The 20,106-nt window shown below is 40.2% G+C and overlaps 1 protein-coding gene across 1 annotated transcript; it reads right to left on the bottom strand.

Annotated features, from left to right (window-relative positions):
• Nucleotides 1-3,315: 3,315 nt before the first annotated feature.
• p3h3 (prolyl 3-hydroxylase 3) lies at nucleotides 3,316-19,806 on the bottom strand. The gene is made up of 16 exons (XM_036595204.1): nucleotides 19,499-19,806; nucleotides 18,108-18,292; nucleotides 16,131-16,289; nucleotides 15,271-15,457; nucleotides 13,939-14,070; nucleotides 12,771-12,913; nucleotides 11,025-11,114; nucleotides 10,869-10,921; nucleotides 9,402-9,481; nucleotides 9,154-9,281; nucleotides 8,940-9,035; nucleotides 8,201-8,351; nucleotides 7,288-7,405; nucleotides 7,100-7,175; nucleotides 5,933-6,073; nucleotides 3,316-4,498 (listed from the first exon to the last, which is right to left on the bottom strand). Exons 1-16 carry the CDS (start codon nucleotides 19,779-19,781, stop codon nucleotides 4,328-4,330), a joined length of 2,193 nt encoding a protein of 730 aa, XP_036451097.1. The 5' UTR covers nucleotides 19,782-19,806; the 3' UTR covers nucleotides 3,316-4,327.
• Nucleotides 19,807-20,106: the final 300 nt, after the last annotated feature.

Below are 20,106 nucleotides of genomic sequence, written 5' to 3'. Positions count from 1 at the left end.
GTGCAGTACTGGAAAACGTAATACCTGAGGCCTACTACAGGGCACTGCGCCATGTCTTACATAATTCTGATGCAGTCTGGTCTCTCGGACAGAGAAACGGAGATGATAATCAACGGTTAAGTGATACAGTTACAGCACAATGAAAAGCAGCACAGGAGGGTTTTAGTCATTTACCTAAGAGGAATTTCCATGCATCTGCCATGCTCTTAAATACAGATTAACGCTGTGTTTTAAAGCCCATAGGGAAAGGTTAGCGCCTCCTCATCCATTAACCTACTATGAGAGCATCTTTCCGCTTAATGGACATTATTACGCACGACAACGCTGAGAGGGTTAACGCCACGCATACATTACAGCTCAAGGCCGATTTAGGGCATTAGACGAAGACATTAGGTCCAAGACCTTAGGGTTTGTTTTAATGGCAAAGAAGTCATAGTGTGCTTTTTATGGTGTGGTGGTGGTGTGGTGGTGGTGCGGTGGGGGGGGTGGTGGATGTGAATGATTAAATGATTTTTTTGCATGGATTATTATTCCATATTCTAAATGGGAGCTTTGCAAGCTTCATAAACAAATGCACTCATTTGTGAGGGATTATCTGTAATCTCGCTCTCCGTCCTCCACCCTTCCATCCCTCCAAATAACCCTCTCCCTTTCCCTCCCTCTCACTTGCTCTTGTTCTGTCTCTCCATCAGCTTTAATGTGGTCCATCACTCCTCTCTCTTTTTTCACTCTCCCTCCCATCCTCCTGCTCTCTCCCCACTCCGTTTAATGCATTGGACTCTAGCAAACTGACTAATCTAACGTCTCATGTAAAAATGGGCGATATGGCAAAAATATACCACCGATACTTAGATAGTTTTACAACACACAGTTTGTATCATGACTGATTTTCTGAGGTTTGGTAAGTTGGAGTAGACAGTGCACCAGTAGTGCCACGTTTTAACCTTAAGAAGGTGAGTTATTACTGCTGTTCTGCAGGTATTTTTATGTCCCAGCTGTAGATTTTTGATTATATAAAAATAGACAAACTGGTCCTGAAGTCTCTTTGGCCGAGTCGCATTCTAAACTTTTGTATAATACTCAATATATGTACACCTACAGCTGCGCACTTATAATGAAATATCAGTCTTTTCAATATAAAACCACAAGTATTTAAAGGCCAGTTTGTAGTCTAGGCAATAAGTGTTGCTCAACAGAAAATACTGTGGTTGACCGATGTTCACAGTCCTGTAGGCTTTCATTGTCCTGCGCCAGCAACTTAACGTCGGGATAGGACATCATCTGTAGTTTCTATGAAAACTTGTATGACGATGCAGCTAATGAAGCAGCAGTGAAACTGGACAAAACAAACAGCTGCTACAGTTAAAATGCATTTACAGTAGAGATTTTAATCTGCAGAGTCGCTCTGACAACCAGAAATTCTACAGCCCCATTTCCAAAAAAGTTGGGACGCTGTGCAAAATATAAAAAATAAAACCAAAATGCAATGATGTTTAAATCATGTAAACCCTATATTTCATTGACAATAGTACAAAGACAACAAATCAAATGTTATCAGTGGTGACAGGTCTGGACTGCAGGCAGGTCAGTTTAGCACCCAGACTTTTTTAATTCGGAGCAATGCTGCTGTAGTACATGCAGAACGTTGTTTGACATTGTCTTGCTGAAATAATGAAGGCCTTCCCTGAAAAAGACGTTGTCTGGATGGCAGCATATGTTGCCAAAACCTGTATATATCGTTCAGCATTGATGGTGCCTTCACAGATGTGCACGTCACCCAAACCCTGTGCACTAATGCAACCCTATACCACCATGAATACTGGCTTTTGAACTGTACACTGATAACAAGCTGGGTGGTCCTTTACCCCAGAGGACAGTGTCCATGATTTCCAAAAAGAATTTTAAATGTTGATTCGTCGGACCACAGGACACTTTTCCAACTCCCCTCAGTCCATTTTAAATGAGCTCGGGCCCAGAGAGGGCGGCAGCATTTTTGGATCCTGTTTATATATGTTTTTTTTTTTTGCATTTTAGAGTTTTAACTTGCATTTGTGGATGCGGCGTCGAACTGTTTTTACAGACAGTGGTTTTCCTAAGTGTTTCTGAGCCCATGCAGTGATTTCCACTACAGAATCATGTCTGGTTTTAATGCAGTGCCGTCTGAGGACCCAAAGATCACGGCCAGCAAATAGTGTTTTTTTGTTCTTGTCCCGTGCATATAGAGATTTCTCCAGACTCTCTGAATCTTTTAATGTTATTATGTACCGTAGATGATGAAAAGCAAAAGTTCTTTGGTATTTTATGATGAGAAATGTTTTTCTTGAATTGTTGCACTATTTGATGGTGCAGTCTTTCACAGAGTGGTGAACCCCTCCTCATCTTTACTTCTGAAAGACTCAGCCTCTCTGAGATGCTCTTTTTATACCCAATCATGTGACTGACCTGTTGCTGATTAACCACCAGCTTTACCAGCCTTTTGTTGACCCATCCCAACTGTTTTGGAACATGTTGCTGGCTTCAAATCCAAAATGGGCATATATTTTTCAAAAAACAATACAATTTCTGTTTCAACATTTGATTTGTTGTCTTTGTACTATTTTCAAATAAATATAGGGTTTACGTTATTTGCACAAAATTGCATTTTGTTTTTATTTACATTTTGCACAGCGTCCCAACTTTTTTGGAAATGGGGTTGTACTTGTTTTCCACACACATTGTGTTTTACCTACGAGCTCCTTCTCCATCATGCAGGGTTGCCATGGTTTTACCAAAAATTCTGTTAGTCAAAGTGCAGTGCGGGGGGAAATTACACTGTCGCGGATTGCGTTTTCTGCTTGGACTACTTTTTAAAGTCATCGCATTAGCAGAAAAACATTTTAAATGTATATTGATCCTAGTTCTGAATAGCTGGCATCTCATTCTGTTTCTGAAAGCAGCGGAGCAGCAAGAAAGTAAACACAGCCGCACACTGTGACCGTGGCAACTTTGAGTTTCCATCCAGTCAGAGAGCGAGACAGAGTCTGTGCCCTCTCATAATTTTTGATATATGCGACAAGGTCTGAGACACCCTGGCAGACACAAATTTTGTCTCCTTTACATCATTTTTGTCAGGCAATGCTTGTTTCCTGGACTATAAATTGGCCATAACAGTAACATTCAGTGTGTCTAGGGAAATTTCCATTTGCCACAAAGAGGGGTGATAAAGCCTTAAGCTCTTTTTACACCGATTTCAAGGATATGGTGAAAATCCAAATCCACAACAAGTCAAAACAAAAGGCAAGCTCTGAAAAAATACACATTAACGCTAATGCTGTCTTTAACGCTCTTTTTAATGCTTGTTGCTCCGAGCTGAACCAGAGCCTCAAACTCCTCCACAGACACACAACGCCTGCTTTGTAGAGTTTCAGATTCTGTGATTTTTTTTTTTTTTTTCACAGAATGGACTGTTACACTGTTGAGTTGCACTGGCTAGAAGAAAAATAATAACCTTGTCACCATTACTATTCAATGGGTCCATTTTTTCTTGCTCTTTGTCTTTCAGAGTGTGTTTAATAAAGTAAGCGTCTAAAAAAGCAAATCACTGTGCTAAGAACTGCAGGTGTAAATAGCGTCTTGGTGTGAAAAGACCACAACTACTACTTTAACGCTAAGAAAAATACTGTTTCTTACGGCATTTTCTCTGAATAGCAGCACATCAGTTTCACTCACGGGACAAATCACTGCTGCAAGTGTAACTGAAGTAAAACCAGAGCTATTTCAGATAACTAATCTGACTTACAAACACATATGTGGTATGGATTGAAAGCTTAGAATCTGTTCTTTTGGCAGGTTCTGCTGTTGTTTCAGAGGAAATAGGGATATGTTTCCCAATGTGTTACTTATTCAATCTTTAATACTCTTTATTATTAACAACACAAAGACATACTGTCCCTACAGCAACTTAAACAGCTTCAAAATCATTTTTCTACAGATCCTTTTGACCTTGTAGAAATTTTACTGTGGATATTAGACCAAAGTTGATGATAAGTATGTCATAGTATGATCATAGTATGTAACAGAGCAAATATTCAGTTAATAATTAAATTGCTGTTCAGTTTAATCCCATTATTGTTCCTTTATTCCGAGAAAACGGCTTCACGGAATAAATCCTGAGGCTTCAGCACCAAATGGCCTTTCAAAGCCACAAATCTGGGTGAGACAGAAATAAACTTAGAGACATACATATACTCACACTCGCACACACAGTCTTGGAGACATATCTGGGTATGTCTGGAGTGAATATAAAACGTTCATGTGGGACTGGCTGTCACAGATTTAGGGATCGCTTTCAAAGTTCATCCCTCCCACTTGTCACTCTCTCCCTCTCTTTGCTCCTCCCTTTAGATGTTTGGCTCCGCCCACTCCGGGCAGGTGCAAGGGTGTTGTCGGGATCCTCCTGGTCTTCCTTTACCACGCTCTGTCCATCTGCTGCCCACATGGCCTCCGCCTGCTCCCGCTCCTTTTAGCACGTAATCAAATTCACACAGGCACTTAACACACACATATATTAAAGCGAGAGTTCAGCAACAAATCAAATCTGTAACTTGGCGATCAGCCTAGATATGTTTGGTGTCTGAAGTTTGCTTCTTTAGTTTTGCTCCGGAACTACAAGGCTATGAGTAATGAAGACCTCACCAATTAGCATCGCTAACTGAATGCCTAAATCATGCCTCAAACCATGCTGAGCTGGACAACATGGACAAAAGTACACTGCATTGCTAAAAAACAGTAGTAGCATGTCCATGTATATAGATATCAGTTTGTCATACAGTTACAGAAACCACATAAGCAAGTCTATTAGAGATTACTTAATTACTTAATAGCTCGACACAGTTTGAGTGTAGTGTGTAACAATTTAGGCATGCAGTTCGCACCATACTAATTGCTGGGGTGGACTTCCATTACTTGTTAGCTACATTAGTTTTGCAGCTCCAAGCCCAAAGTGGCTGAAGTCATGAAGTCATTAGCACCTTAGACTTAAGGCTATCTGATTATTAATCCAGGGGCCAGCCACTCCAATGCTAAGAAGAGCCATTTTGTCCTTTTAACAAAAATCAAACCACCTTGGGAGCCACAACATCTTATGCACATTTTATTGAAGTAACGTTTCACCATCTTGGCTGTAAATATGTCTCAGTATGTGCTGATGTCCTAGTAAAGGCTAAAAATATACTATAAACGAAGATGCAGACTTACTTTGCTCAGCTTTAAGCTTTAGCTCAGCTGTAGCCGCTTTTCTTGTAAATGTCTCTCAACATTCAGATTTTTACGAGGCTGAAGTCAGCTCATTCTTCTTGTTCAAATTTTCAGGCTCCACCTTAAATGATGCCTGAGGCACCCGAATATAACTGGGCACCATTTAAGGTGAAACGGGAAAATTCGAATGAGAAGCTTTTTTTTTTTAGACTTTTTAGTGTTTGACAGTTTCTTGTTGCAAATTAGATGTATCAGGAAAGCAGCTGAGTGCTTATAAATGCAGATGAGTCCATTTGTCTCCAAATTATCGATGTACGTCTAAAATCTTTGTCTGTGCCTTTTCGTTAGCCAGCCTTTAGGGTTAAAGGGTGAATTAGCAGTTCTACATTAACTCCAGCGTTTAAGACCATTTAGTGTTAAACTGTGTTGAACGATCAGCAGAGCTTTACTGCAAAAGAGGATTATTTTATTTTTTCCTAAAAATCTAATTTTGCTGTGGAGCCACAACAGGGCAGTAAAAGAGCTATGAAGCTATTTATGAAACTAATATGTATGTAGTAGTTGAGGTTGAGGCTGTAGTCACTAATGGTTCCAGAGGATCTAACTGATTAATGATCATTCAAATCTGTTCAAATCAATTGAGCACAGATCACATAATGGCTGATAAGACTAGTACTATACTAACAAAGTCTCTCACCATGTCTCTGTGGTGTTTTTCCGTGGTGAACCACAGCGCCAGAGCACATCTGCGGCCTGCTGTAACTGCGGTAACACCATGAGGGTTGACTGGTCCTGATGTGAAACCAACGAGTCTCCCACAGCTGGGCTTGACCCTGGCCTATAGACAGAATGCAAAAGAATGGATGCAAAGTAGTAAAGGCAAAGGGTGGACCCACTAAATACTTATACTTGGTTATTGAGGTTTCTGTTCAATATACTGTACTGTGCAAAAGTTTCATATGCTTGGGAAAATTACAGTAAAAAAAAAAAAGCTGTTTAACTGGGTTGTAAGTGTTTGTCCAGAAAACGTAAATATTAGAATTAATACAAATAATATTAACACAAAAAGCAAAAATTTCATGGATGTCAGTGTGTTTGTTTTACCATTTCCAAACCATTTCTCAACTAATAAGGAATTATTTGTAGTCTTCATCCAGTACTTGGTTTGGCTAATAATGCTTCATTAAGTTAAATCAGATTTGTTGGTGATGGAGTTCTGCATGATGGCTGGGGGCATCCAGGAAAATCTGGAACACTTTGTTCTTCAAACAAGCTCACAAGATCTCAGCTACTTTTTTAAAACTAAGAAGTTTGTGTTTCTTTTTACAGGGCGGCACAGTGGGTAGCGCTGTGGGTTCAGTTCCCGGCTGGGTGACCAGGGTCCTACTGGTGTGGAGTTTGCATGTTCTCCCGGTGGGTTTCAGACATGCAGTCTGGCCAACTGGACACGTTAAATTGCCCGTAGGAGTGAGTGTGTGTGTGCATGTATATGTCTGTCTGTATGTCCGCCCTGCGATGGACTGGCGACCTGTCCAGGGTGTTTCCTGCCTTCCACCCAATGACTGCTGGGATAGGCTCTGGCTTCTCCCACGACCCCGAAGGATAAGCGGCTTAGAAAATTGTGCTTAGAAAACTGTCACTGCTGAGATAAACTGTTTTAAACAGTGTGCTTAGGTCCCCTAAGACTTTCACACAGTACGTTGTACGTTTTCTGCATTTTTCCTGGTTAACTTGTACTTAATGAGCATTTTGACTGGATATTAAATGGTCTCTGACTTTTGCTCAGTACTGTACATCATGGCTTATCGTTACTTGGAGAGTTGGTATAATTTGGCCAGCATGGAGGCAAGAATGAGCAACTTACTGTGACTGTTTTGGCATCTCTGTCAGTGAAGAACAGCTCCCCTCCTTCAAAGTCTTCATTCAGGTAGAGAATCGCACTGCAGTGACATTTTGACATTCAGGTCATAGCCAGCACAGTGAGGGTGTGAAAGTGTCTGCTGTCTCTCAAATGAACGTGTATTTATATGTAATCAATATGTGTGTATCTACCTCAGATCTCTGTGTGTGAAAGCTGGAGCCTCTCTCCAGCACTGCCTGGTCTCTGGCTCCAGTATGCAGTTATCCACATGAACAGGATGAGACAGATCCAAGCGTCCATCTTGATGCCCTACACACATACACATGCAAAGAATCGGTCCCCTGGAATTGTTTACATGCATACAGGTGAGGTATAGTGGTGTAAATTCTTTAGGAAATGATTCAGTGCATCCTAAAATCTGAAATTTGATTTTATTATTTTAGTATGATTCAGAACTATTATTATTATTATTATTATAATATTATGCATTTTTTTTTATCTAACTGCCCCCCCAGTACAGCTGTAGTTGATTCCACCCACTGCTTTGGATGGAAGATGAAGTCTAGCACATGCTTCTTCCAAGACACGTGAAGCATCACAGATCTTTTCAAACTGCCACTAATGCTACTGGACAGCTTAACACTGCTAATTCTCTTATGTCAGCAAACAGACACCTGGGTCGCCTAGCATGGTGCCGAGTAATGAAGGATGAGGGAGGACCATCCTACCCACCAAGAGAAAGAGAGAGCGAGAGGACAGTTATGCTCTCTTGGACTCCTAGGCATGGACGGCTGTAGCATTGCCGGGGACTAAACTCATGATCTGACAATAGGGTCAGTGCTTAAGACAGTTGTGCCACGCAAGGCCCTAGAATTGATTTTTTACTTGGCTGGAGGCCTACAATAGAGGAATATGGGAAAAAAGACTTTTAGTTTATTTTTTTACTTTTACATTTTAAAAAATCACTCTAAATTTAGTTTTAGCTCAAATGAGTGCATTGTTTATTATATATTTTTTTTAATTGAATCTAACATTTTCAAATCAATGCAGTTGAATCTCTGATGATTCATACTGACCCTAGTGAGGTGAGTGTCTTCAGTGTACCTGGAATGGCGGAGCGGCAAACTAGGTGTGTGTAGGCAAAGTACAGAGCTGCGTGGCTCCTGAAATACGAATGCAGTAGCGTTCTGGCTCTCTCTCCGATTTCATGCAACAGCCTGGCATCTGATTGGTTCACTATTCCATCCTGGCCCAACTGGAAGAGAGCAGAGATGTAACAATTCACAAAATTCATTATTCAGTGTGATACAGCAGGGCTGAGCAATATGACAATGTATTATAAACCTGAGAAAAACGAAATACTGTGACGCATACTGTGTGTCGAGAAGATGCCTTGAAGTGTCGTGACACTATAGTTTTACCATGTCACCCCTGTGATACAGTAGTGTATCGATTTTTATACATTTCTTAATACAGCCAAAAAACGAGTTGCTGAAAATATGTCTTAAGTTTATAGGTTTGTTTATATTTTCAGTTTTTTTAGTGCATTCAGCACTATAAAAGTACAATATTGCTTTATAGTGTCCCGATCTAATGCTCACGTGTCAGGCTCCAGTCCTTGCGGGCCAAAACACTGCAGACTTCTGCACACTGCCTCATTAAAACACACCTGATTCAGCTCATCAGCTAATTAGCAAGGCCTTCATGAACTTAATTCAGAGCGTTAGATGAGAGTAAATGTTGATCTCCACAGCACTTTGGCCTGGAACGTTCCCAGTTTGACATGCTTGTTTATGTTTATTTATCTTAAAATGTAACATGAGTAGGTTTTATGTTCTTTCACCTTAAGAGCTCTTAGAACAGTCAGGCCCTCAAATTTCTCATGAGGTGTGTGAGGAGAACGTCTTCCTTTGTAACCGTCACCAACTGAGGCAGCAACCTGTACAATCACAGACAGCATGTGAGGTCAAAACCCTGTATATCACTCTCCTGTTACTGTTGGGTTGTTGTTATTGATATAACTGTAATATGATGGTTAATCATTTTAATTGGCTCACGCTGGCCAGCTGCACCACAGCGTCACATTCAGACTGCGACAAGACCCCATCCAATACAACACGATTTGTTCCATTCAGGGCCAGGTCATCCATTGTAATTGTCACACCAACCAGGGGAACTGGACCCCCTAGAGAAGAGAGAGAGAGACATAGGAGGAAAGGGAGAAGGAAGAGATTTTCTTATTAATTGACAGACAAATGGATACAAAAGTCTAAAAGATGTGTGGAAGAGGCTGACAGGCCCTCACCTGCATAGAATCCACTTTCATCCACCTCTAACAATTTTTCCCCTTCCTTCAGTTTCTCATTAAGCAGTTCCCTCTCTGCTCTGAAAACGAGAAAGTGAAGAGTTGTAGTGTAAATCACCGGAATCTGTCCGTAACCCATAGAAGTCACAGTCATTGCTGGCAATAACAAAAGCATGTTGTTTTTTGTAAAGGCTGTCAAACCTTTCAAATATTTAATCACATTCTTTGGTGTAGTTGATCATGATTCATCACATTTTTGTCTTATTTGCTCAGGTTTGAACATAAAGAAGGTTTATAAGTCCATTTAAAAAGCAGACCATTTTGTTACAGCTATGTAAGTAGACAAAATAAGCTTCACATGAACAGAAGATGAAAATCATGTGATTGGTGAGTGAACGCAGTTTCCAATTTTGGCAGTTTCTCACTTTATTTGGATAGTCCCCTATAGATCATCTACAGATGTTCAAATTATTAACAAACTATCTGTTGAAACTCTAAACACTGGTGGGGTTAGGGTTAGAATTTGGGCCAGGGGTAGGGTTGGGTTTAGGTTTTGGGTTGAGGTTAAGGTTAAGGTTAGGATTAGAGCAGGTTTAGGGTTAAAGAAAATTATAGTCAATTTAGTAGATATTTAGTAAAATGTAACTTCCAAGTAAATTAAGTATCTACAAAGCATACAATGCATCTAAAGTGGACTATCCAAAGAAAGTGTTTATATATATACACACACCCACACACACACACACACACACACACATATATATATATATGTATATTTATATATATATGTATGTGTGTGTGTGTGTGTGTGTGTGTGGGTGTATATTAGATATACACCCCTTCATCATTGTAGACTTTCATTCGTAAGGCTTGTGGGTTACAGTGGGGACACTGGGGGCCAGAGAGCACTGTCCAGTGTAGTCTGCTGAAAGTACTGCTTTAAAAAGACATTTAATAGCTGTATTTGAATGAGAGCGCTACCATTGTAGATTCTATCAAAGCAGCTTATGGTGCGCTTCAGCTGGAATTCAGCTTGCACTACTACAGATCATTCAAAAGGTCAAACTAGGAAATTGCATTAAACTGCACCACATCATTGTGTTAACATGTTAACATCCCCAAACGTTATCCCTGATGAAATATTGCTCATTCGTTGCTTACTGAACAAGTGGAGAAACTTCAGTCTATTCCAAATTAGTGTAAGTAGAAGATGATTGGATTTGACTTTGATGGAAAGTTATTGTTGTGTATATCATTTCACCATTCGTTTCATTTTTGTGATACTTTGGTCAACTTTTTGACTTAGAAACAAATGGAAACTGGAAACTGTCAACAGAATGTAAATGGAATGCAAATATGGTTAATTTTGTAACAGTAACTGATAATTAGATCTGAAAAGTATAGCAAAAATGACAAAAGTAACTCTAGATATCTAAAGGTTGACATGTCTGCATGTCTGTCTCTCACCTCCAGCTTTCCCTCAGTGCCTCGGGAACGATGTCCTCCGGTGTCCACAGATCCTGTTGGAGGAGGAGTTCAGGCCATGTTTGGTTAGTTTAACGGATGAACGAACGGAGCAAACAGTAAAAACTCAGACTTAGGTAACCGAGTTGTGCGCTGTACCGGGTCAATGAATTTAAAATCCAGGTTTTCCACTCCAAAGTAGAGCAGTTTCTTCTCTGCTAAGGCTCTGCTGACGTAGCTGGCAATCTCCTAAGAAGGAAACAGTAACAATCATTAGAGCAGTAGTTCTGTGAACAATCATGCTGGAAAAAGTTGTTTCAGACATTGTATTACATACTGTTATCAGGCGTCAAGATGGCTTATACTACTGTTGTTAGCTATGCAATGTACATTGGCAAACATGTCTTAGTTTAGGGGTCGGCAACCCAAATCTGATGAAGAGCCATTTTGTCCTTTCAACAAAAATCAAACTACCTTGCCACAACATTGTAAATCCATTTTATTGGCTGTAAATATGTCTCAGTATGTGCTGATGTACTGATATAGGCTAAAATTAACAAAAACGCAGACTTACTTTGCTCTGCTTTAAGCTTTAGCTCAGCTATGGCTGCTTTTCTCGCATCTCCGGCAGGAAACTTTTCCACAAAAGTAGAACAGTTTCTTGTAAAATGTCTCTAATTATCGATGTTCGTCTTGAATCTTTCTCTTTGTCTTTTCGTTAGCTACTAGCTAGGCGAGACTGTTGTCTGTGTTGTTATGGTAACCAGCAGTCTGCGCGCCAACCTTCAGGGTTAAAGGGTGAATCAGCAGTTCTACATTAACTCCAGCGTTTAGGACTATTTACTGTTAAAACTGTGTTGAACGATCAGCAGAGCTTTATTTTACTGCAAAGGAGGATTATTTTATTTTTACCTACAAATCTAATTCTGCGGTGGAGACACAACAGGGCAGTAAAAGAGCCGCATGTTGCCGAACCCGGTCTTAGCTGATGGGTTACTCACTCTCAGAATTACATAACTGCATAGTAGTTATTGAGTAATTTATAAAAAAATACTAATAAGCTTTTAGCACCTTTTAAAAATTTATATTTAATCTTTATCATCATACTCAAGATTAAATACAAGACTAAATCTAGGGTTTAGGAGGTTAAAGGGAAATTCCACCAATTTTTTGCGTAATGAAGTTGTTAAGTGTTCTAGAAGAACATCAGAATTGTTCACAGTGGTGGTGATAGGAACCAGACGTCCACCTCTACAAGCTCCCTCACAGAGAGTTATTAAATGAAATGGTTACAAATATGTTTCCTGGTGCCTGAGATTTAATAATCAACATATAAAACTCAGAAGATACATTTAGATTCTGTGATTGTTTTGGACAGTAAATAAAATGGCTATTTTTGTGTTGTAGACATGACAATCCCTGGTTCCTATCACCAACCACTGTAAAGACACAGTCTGTAAGTTTTTCTATAATGAACCATTTCACATCACACCACACTGAATGACTGTTTACATAATAATTCAATTATGTGGTAATTTTTGAAAAATGGGTGGATTTCTCCTTAAAGTCTTTTCAAAGCCTAGACTGCAAAGATGACAGCCGTAAACGAGAAGAGTGAACCGCATGAATAGTTCAAGTCAGCAAACTGTGACTGTGTGGTCTTTTGTGTTTGCTGATAAAGGAACTGGCCTTTTGTGAGCAGCAGTTTATAAAGCAGTGTGGTTTTATAATGCTCACATTATCACACCACAAAAAAAAAGCAAAAATATAGAACGAGACGTCTACCTTTACCATCCATCCTTCAGAGCATGCACCCTTCTATCCAAACTCTATCCCAACATGCACCCATCCATGGAAAACACTGCTCAGTCATTTTTCCATGCACTCGTAGCAGAAGTGGCCTACTTGTGATGGGCCCGTGTCCTGAGCCTCAGCGTCGCCTTCCAGAGACTCAGAATACAGCTGCAGGTTGCTGAGGGAGTCGGAGTCCGTGGGATAGAAAAGCAACAGAGAGCGCAGAGTCTTCACTGCCCCCTTCAGGTCACCAGCTATCATTACAACACATGCAGTGAGACACCCAGGAGAGCGACCAAGCTAATACTACTAATTAAAATTAACCCATGTTAATTAGCAGAAACATCAGATTACTGTTTTAGTGCTGTGATGTTGATGTACATTTACGGTGTCAAAACTATAGAAAAAGTGTGATGCTTAGGTAACGTATGCTTAAAGGAACTGTTCGGCAAAAACATCAAATGTACATGTTTACCAAAAATGGAGTCAATCAGCCAAGACATGTACGTTTGGTGTCTGAAGTGTGTTTCTTTACATTTGCACTGGAGCAGAAGTAGCTAGCAAATAATTAAAGCCAATTCCTGACCAGTTACACATACAAGTCGAGTTGTTCTCTCAAGTGAACGTTCTAATGTGGTTCCCACGCTGTACCATGTACTGTGTATGCATCTATAAAAAATCTATATGCTTCTATAAAAATGGACAAAACTGTCATAGGATTGTCAGCATCCAACCTGAAGCTTCTTTAATTTTGCACTATAATGTAATATAAGAAACACCAGTCACCTCTTGGCTGATCAACTACTTCTGGGATAAAGGTATAATTGTGGAGTTCAGACTGGTTTATGCTTTAGATCATTCCATTAACCCCATCTTTATTAAAGTGTACATACATGTGTGAAAGTTCTATGTGGGGACTGTGGGAGAGTGCCCACATCCAATATTTTTCATGTGCATATCTGCCACTGCTGATACATTAACAATTATAATGTACAAGCTGGTGCTACATCTGCTTAGATTAGCTTTTCAGATAAATATAACTTTAGCACAGTAGCCCAGCATCACTCAAACAGTCTGCTCATTCAGGAAACAATAAATACATCAATAAATATCTTGAAACGAGGGTCAAATCTAACCATACGTCCCTTTTTTAAGCAATTATCTGCCGATATTGCCGATATGATATCCTCGTGCATCTCTACTTCTGAGTGCACAGTTTTCAATCACTTGACTTTCCTCTTAACTAGATAGGAAGACAAACGTCTTGGTCATATCTGACCTTTGTACTGGGCGATATGAAGATGCTCCAGCTGCAGTGGAATGAAGTCCTCTTGAGGAGAAATCCGTCCGGGTCGCGTCGACACCAGAGATACACACATCTGCTTGCATGACAACAGCGAGAGAGAGAGCGCTGGATATAAAGAGAAAAGGTCTCTGTTAGTTCCCTTTTGAAAATCAAAACCAGTGCAGAATCGACCTGAAATTGTGCTGATTACTTTAAGGGTGCGTCTGTACCATTTTGGTTCTGGTTTGCTTTGCGTTTACACTGACATATTTAATATCGGACCAGAACATGTAAACAAAAGTCACATGAGTAAATGGTTACAAATGATTGGTACCGTGGTTTTGAGCAGGGTGAAATCCATGCAACAGCCTTGAGTGGCTCACTTCTTTTACAAAATGGAGAAACCCTGGCGCCTCAATACATAATATAATTTTTATGTGCAGTCAGTTGTGTATATTGAGTATTTTATAATGGCTTTAAACAAGCCTCAGCCTCGTTTTAACCCTGACGTTATGTTGCGGGACAAACTAACCTTTTTCAGAGTTTAAAAATACTTTTAATCATTTTTGGAGCATGAAAACTTTTCTGCTGGACTTTTGGCTCCTTTAGTGTGATTTGAATTGAAAGAGTCAATTTGACATGGAACGTAAGAGATGTTTTGTTTGTAGTCAACATGCCCCCAAGAGAGAAAATGTGTTGTGTTGAATGTCTAGTTTTTGCCTGTACAGAAAAAAAGAGTTTGAAAATATTTTTTGAAATGAAAAACGAGTGAATAATTGTAAGAAAACTGTGATCGTAAATGGAGTGAAACATTTCACTAAGTACTGATTAAATTGATATTAATTGAGCTAAAGAAAAACATGCTTTTTAACTACTTTAGGCTTCTTATATAATAGCGTGTGTGTAGTACAGTAACACTGCATGTTTGTAATAAGCAATCAGTAATAGTAATAAGTAAATTTCATCTGTAATATGTTGTTGTATTTGTGAAAGCAATGGTTTAGCCAAAACCCAAAATTACACAATGCCCCCACACCTTACTCTTATCTGAAATGTGTCATTTTTTTGTGAAAGTGGAAAGACGCCTGCTTTTTGTCCATTTTGTAGATAACGGTATGTCACGCAGCGTCAAATACAGATTTAGGCATGCATTTTGCATAGTCATTGTTGAGGGGGATACGTTTCGTTTACGTGTTAGCTACATTGGCCTCAAAGCTCCAGTGCAAAACTACTGAGGTAAACTCCAGACACCAAACGTCTTAGCTGATCACCTACTTTGGCCAATCAATTAACTTGGCTCTATTAATGAATTCGCTCTCCCCTCACCTGCAGCTTTCTCGTACACTCCCTCTGTGCTGTCTGTCTCCTCCGGGAAGCGCTGCGAAGCCACAACACACTGAGCTCTGCAGTCGTCCGTCTGCTTCAGTGTCTCGTTCACGCACTCCTTCCATCTCTCCACTGCCCGTGTCCAGTCCGAGGTGCTCTCAGCCAGGATAGCCGCGTCATAGAACTCCTGAGAATGAGCAAGAGGAAGTTATTAAAATTATTAACTAAAATTTTCGTGTTTACGAACTACATAAACCTCTTTATTTAATTAAAAAAAAGCGAATTGAGCAAAATTTCTTTACGAATCATATTTGTAGTTATTGCAGTTATTACCAGCAATAAAAGCAAGGTGTAATTTCCTATTAATTTCTTCTGACTTGTAGCTCATTGATACAAAAATTGCAGATCCTATACTTTCAATCCATACCACATTTGTGAATGTAAGTTTGTAAGTAGTAGACAACATATTTTGTTAACATAAATATCACTGAAGCAAAGCACGGCGCTGATGAAGCACCAAAAGTTACTGAGTTGCTAACAGCGCCCCTTGTAGAGAATCTTCAGCCTGCTAAACAAGAGTGAGTGAGTGAGTTACAAGCCTGGTCCATGAGGTGTTTCACATCTAAAAATGATTCCTTACATTTTTGCCATGTTCACCCATGTGTATGCTTTGCCAGAGCGATAACTGAATCAAAACAAAAGACAATTGCTATATAATTACGCATCTGTATATATAATTATATTCTGTGATTATGATCCACACTGAAGTATTCCTTTCTTCCAATTCATTTTATTTCCTTACTTCCTGCCACACGGCCCTGCATGGTTAAGTACTTCTGTCTTGCTCTCCTCTGCCTTACCCAGTGCTTCTCTAGCTCTCTCTCTCGGTCATTAAAGGCATCCCCCGTAACGCCGCTCATGCGCCTGTACTTCTCAATGTTGTTCCTCATCTCCAGGTGACTCGGGTTGGCCACGAAGAACGTGTGGGCAGCCGTGGCGGCCTTTTGCAGCTTTCCCAGCTGTGCAAACAAGAACAAAGACGTGTGATCTAACATGCAAGTCCTTTTAAAGGAGTACTCTCAGGAACGAGGGAAGGCATTTTAAATTGAGCACTGAAATTTAAGCAGAAATCATTCAAACTAACTTTTTTCATTTGAATTTATGGGATAATTTACATCAAAATGAATGTGTCATAAGGTGCTATAATGTGGTGAAAGACAACAATATACACTTATAACTGACACAACAAACCAAGTGCTGTTCACACTGGTTCTGGACAAACACCATGCAAATGAGCCAAGCATCAGCCAATCGGATTAATGTCATACAGCACTGTAACTGGCTGGGCTGCCCATAGTCGAGCTACCCGCTGAACATTCAACACTGAGCGGAAGATGTTACGTTTTTCAAAACACAGAAATAATTTGTTTAGATTCATTTTTAAGCCTAAAAAAACAAGAACTAGAACTAGCCTACAACTCTGCACATATGTTTACTTCAAACACCTAAACCTGCTTGTGTTTTAGCAGCACGCCCCCTGAAGCAGCCAACAGTCAGCAAGGCATAATGAGAATGCAGCATGTAACTTCACCAGAGCATGGCAGATGTTGAAAATGTGCAAATGAAAGGTAAAGAAATAAATACACACAAACTCTAAAACAAGCAAATCCAGGACTGTGCAAGTCTCAGGACATAAGCACATTGGTTTAATCCAGTTCTCTTGTTTTTTGAATAAATTAATACACTAGAATAAATGCAAATTAACAACATTTTACAGTAAAGAACTGTAAACACACTGATTTAAAGCTCACTTATAACAGAAGACATTGGGCAGTTGCATAGTTCTGTCAGTAAGCATTCATGTGTAAAGCCCATTGGTGTAGCACACTTCTATGAGTTCTTCAGGTGTTTGTAAATTAAGCTGTAAGTCTGTAATACTGGTTCTTTCAGATGTGGGTCTAGTTTTCCAGAGAAAAGGATTTGTGGTAATTCATTACCGGAATATCCCTGCTGTCGGAACAAAACCTTGTATCTTCAAAATGATAACTTTACAGGAGAAGAAAAACATACTTTACTGTAATGCAAGTCAATGGAACCAGACTTTTTCCAAGTCATTTTGGGCCGTTTGTTTTGGTCCATTCATTATGAAATTTACACGCAATGTAAAGGACTACAGACATTTTCAAATTATGTCAAAAACTGAAAAACGACAAAAATGGAGATGCAAGGTTTTTTTGAGACAGTAGCAATGTAGTGGGTGGAGTTTCCCACAGGCCCCACCTGACGACCCTGGCTACCAGCAAATCTCAGGGAAAGCAAAAGTAACAGGAAATACTTGTGTTCCAGTGTTGGAAAGATGTGTAAAAGTTCATAAAAGCATGTTCAGCTGTCCAATGACGCTGTGTTAGCGGCAGCTCTAAAAGATGCGTGTGCTAGCTTTCACCCTCCGAGCACTGGTGGTATCGTGTGACTGGGGGAGTCCTAACGAGTGGGTGGAACTGGATATGATTAAACTGGGGGGGAAAATTGGGAAAAATCAACAAAAAAAAGGTTTGTAAGACCAGTGTTGATAAGACATTCTCTGAGATGGTAACAGCTGCAGTTTCATATTTGAGTTACGTTTAAAACATTTATTCACGATATTCAGCAGCTGCTCCAGGACGTCGGTTATAAGTGAGTATTAAGCTGGAGGCTCTTGTATTCTTCTCTAAGTTCTGGGGGGGTTACTGTGTCAAAATGACTGTGTGTGGTAACTGATGGTTATGATACAGATTCAGCAGATAGCGATTAGGCTGAAAAGGACTGGAGTATTTCTTTAATAACAAAACTCAACCTACGTTGTAATAGGTGACCTGCAGGAAATTATAAGGGTTCCGGGTCCCAAATTCATACTCGATGTCCGTCGATACAGGAAGCTGCCCGGCAGGAGTGACGCTTTGGCCCAGACAAAACTTTATACACTCCGCTCGCTGCTGGATCCAGTCAAGTACCAACAAGTCCCAGCTTCTGCCTTTTTCTGTGCCTGGACGCCACATATTTACACACAAACATAAGCAAACGCATAATAATAATCAGGGATGCACAGTGATATCAGATTCATATCCATCTCTGCAGATAACTGCTTTAAAAAACATCTGCATCAGAGAGATGTTTGGTTCTTTATGGCACCAAAAAGGGTTCTTCTAGTGTTACAAGCTTGATATTGTAAAATCAGAACCCTTTTTGGTGCTATATGGAACAACTGTCAAAAAGGTTCTGTATAAAACCATGTACAGCACATTCTCCATCAAACTAAAGAACCATTTCACCATGCAAAGGACCACTTAAGCATGAAATGGTTCTATGTAGAACTCATGGTTCTAAGCTGAACCATTGTTTTTACTAAGAACCCTTGAAGAACCTTTTTTTTAAAGTGTATACTAGCATTTGAAAGTACATGGAAAGGTACAAACCCCTCAAAATTGTACTCGTGTTCATGGTTCACTCATGGTTCTAAACTGAACCATTGCCTTTACTAAAGAACCCTTGAAGAACCCTTTTTCAGTGTGTAGTTTTACTTACAGTGGGATCCAAAAGTCTAGTCAAAATGCTTCTATTTGCATTCTTTTCTAATTTAATACAAAGTTTTTCATTAGAAATGCTTTTATCAGCACAGCAATTTGAGTGAAGAGCAGAATATTTGAAATGTTTACATGGCTTTAAGAATTTCGTGGTATTTGTTATTTGCTTCTTTTGCTTCAAAGGAGAATTCCACTGGATTTTCACATTTTCTGCACAATTAAATTGCTAAGATGTGAACCAAGTTCCTCCAGTCTAAGCAACTGACTTTGTAAGTTTCTTTAGGACGGAGCATTTCACACCAAACCTCTCTGAATGACTGTTTACATCTCGACCATTTAATTATGTAGAATTTTTGAAAAATCGGTGGGGTTCCCCTTTAAGTTCGTTTGTGTGTCGGTAACTTCAGCTTGAGTAATTTTAGTGAAGTAACCGTTTCACAGTATACTGGTGTACAGCTGTAGTAGTTCTTAGGCTACTATGATGCTACCATGCTCGAATTTTCCGTTCCACCTTAAACGGTGCAGCAGTTACATTCTGGCGCCTGCTGCACCATTTAAGGTGGAACGGAAAATTCAAACAAGACGCCAACTTTGCTTCGGCTGGCTACTCTTTAGCTTCAGCTACCTAAACTACAATAACAACAGCAGTTTGCTCCTCATGAACAAACCTAGTCCGGACGCTAACTCGTTCCCGGTCGTTGAACACTCGTCGTGACATTTTCTCCGGGTCCTGTGGAGGGCCTGTCTGGTCGAAATCGACTTTTCGATGTGCTCCGCAGCTCTCTCCCACTCCTCCTTGAAATATGCCCGCACTCCGAGGTAGTACAGCGCGTCGTAAGGCGGCAGGAGGCCGGAGAGAGAGCCTGGAGCCGAGGCTCCGCACAGGCTCCCCAAAGCGGAGAGCAAGGCGAGACTGAGCGCCACGTATACAGCGGCGACTCTCAGAGCCATAGCGGTGCGCAGGGGATGAAGGAGGGATGAGGAATGAGGGCGAGCAGCTCTCTCTCCAGGAGGGAGGAGTGAAAGATGGGTGGAGATGGATTAGGGGAGTGTGTGTAGAGGATAGCAGACTTTAGGGTCACCTTAGATAAGGCTATACATATATACACGGATCAGGCATAACATTATGACCACCTCCTCGTTTCTACACTCATTGTCCATTTTATCAGCTCCACTTACTATATAGGTGCACTTTGTAGTTCTACAGTTACAGACTGTAGTCCATCTGTTTCTCTGATACTTTGTTAGCCTGTTCTTCAGTGGTCAGGACCCCCAT

Source organism: Colossoma macropomum, unplaced genomic scaffold, assembly GCF_904425465.1.
Source record: "Colossoma macropomum unplaced genomic scaffold, Colossoma_macropomum, whole genome shotgun sequence".
NCBI lineage: Eukaryota > Metazoa > Chordata > Actinopteri > Characiformes > Serrasalmidae > Colossoma > Colossoma macropomum.
The sequence above is the reverse complement of the archived record's forward strand: the minus strand, read 5'-3'. Positions and strand labels throughout refer to the sequence as shown.

Coding starts and splice junctions, on each gene's coding strand:
- p3h3 (XM_036595204.1), bottom strand. CDS start 19,781: ATGGCTCTGAGAGTCGCCGCTGTATACGTGGCGCTCAGTCTCGCCTTG. Junction 12,914..13,938: donor TCATATCGCCCAGTACAAAG/GTCAGATATGAC, acceptor TTGTAATGATAG/CTGGTGACCTGAAGGGGGCA. Junction 7,176..7,287: donor TTCACACACAGAGATCTGAG/GTAGATACACAC, acceptor ATGTCACTGCAG/TGCGATTCTCTACCTGAATG.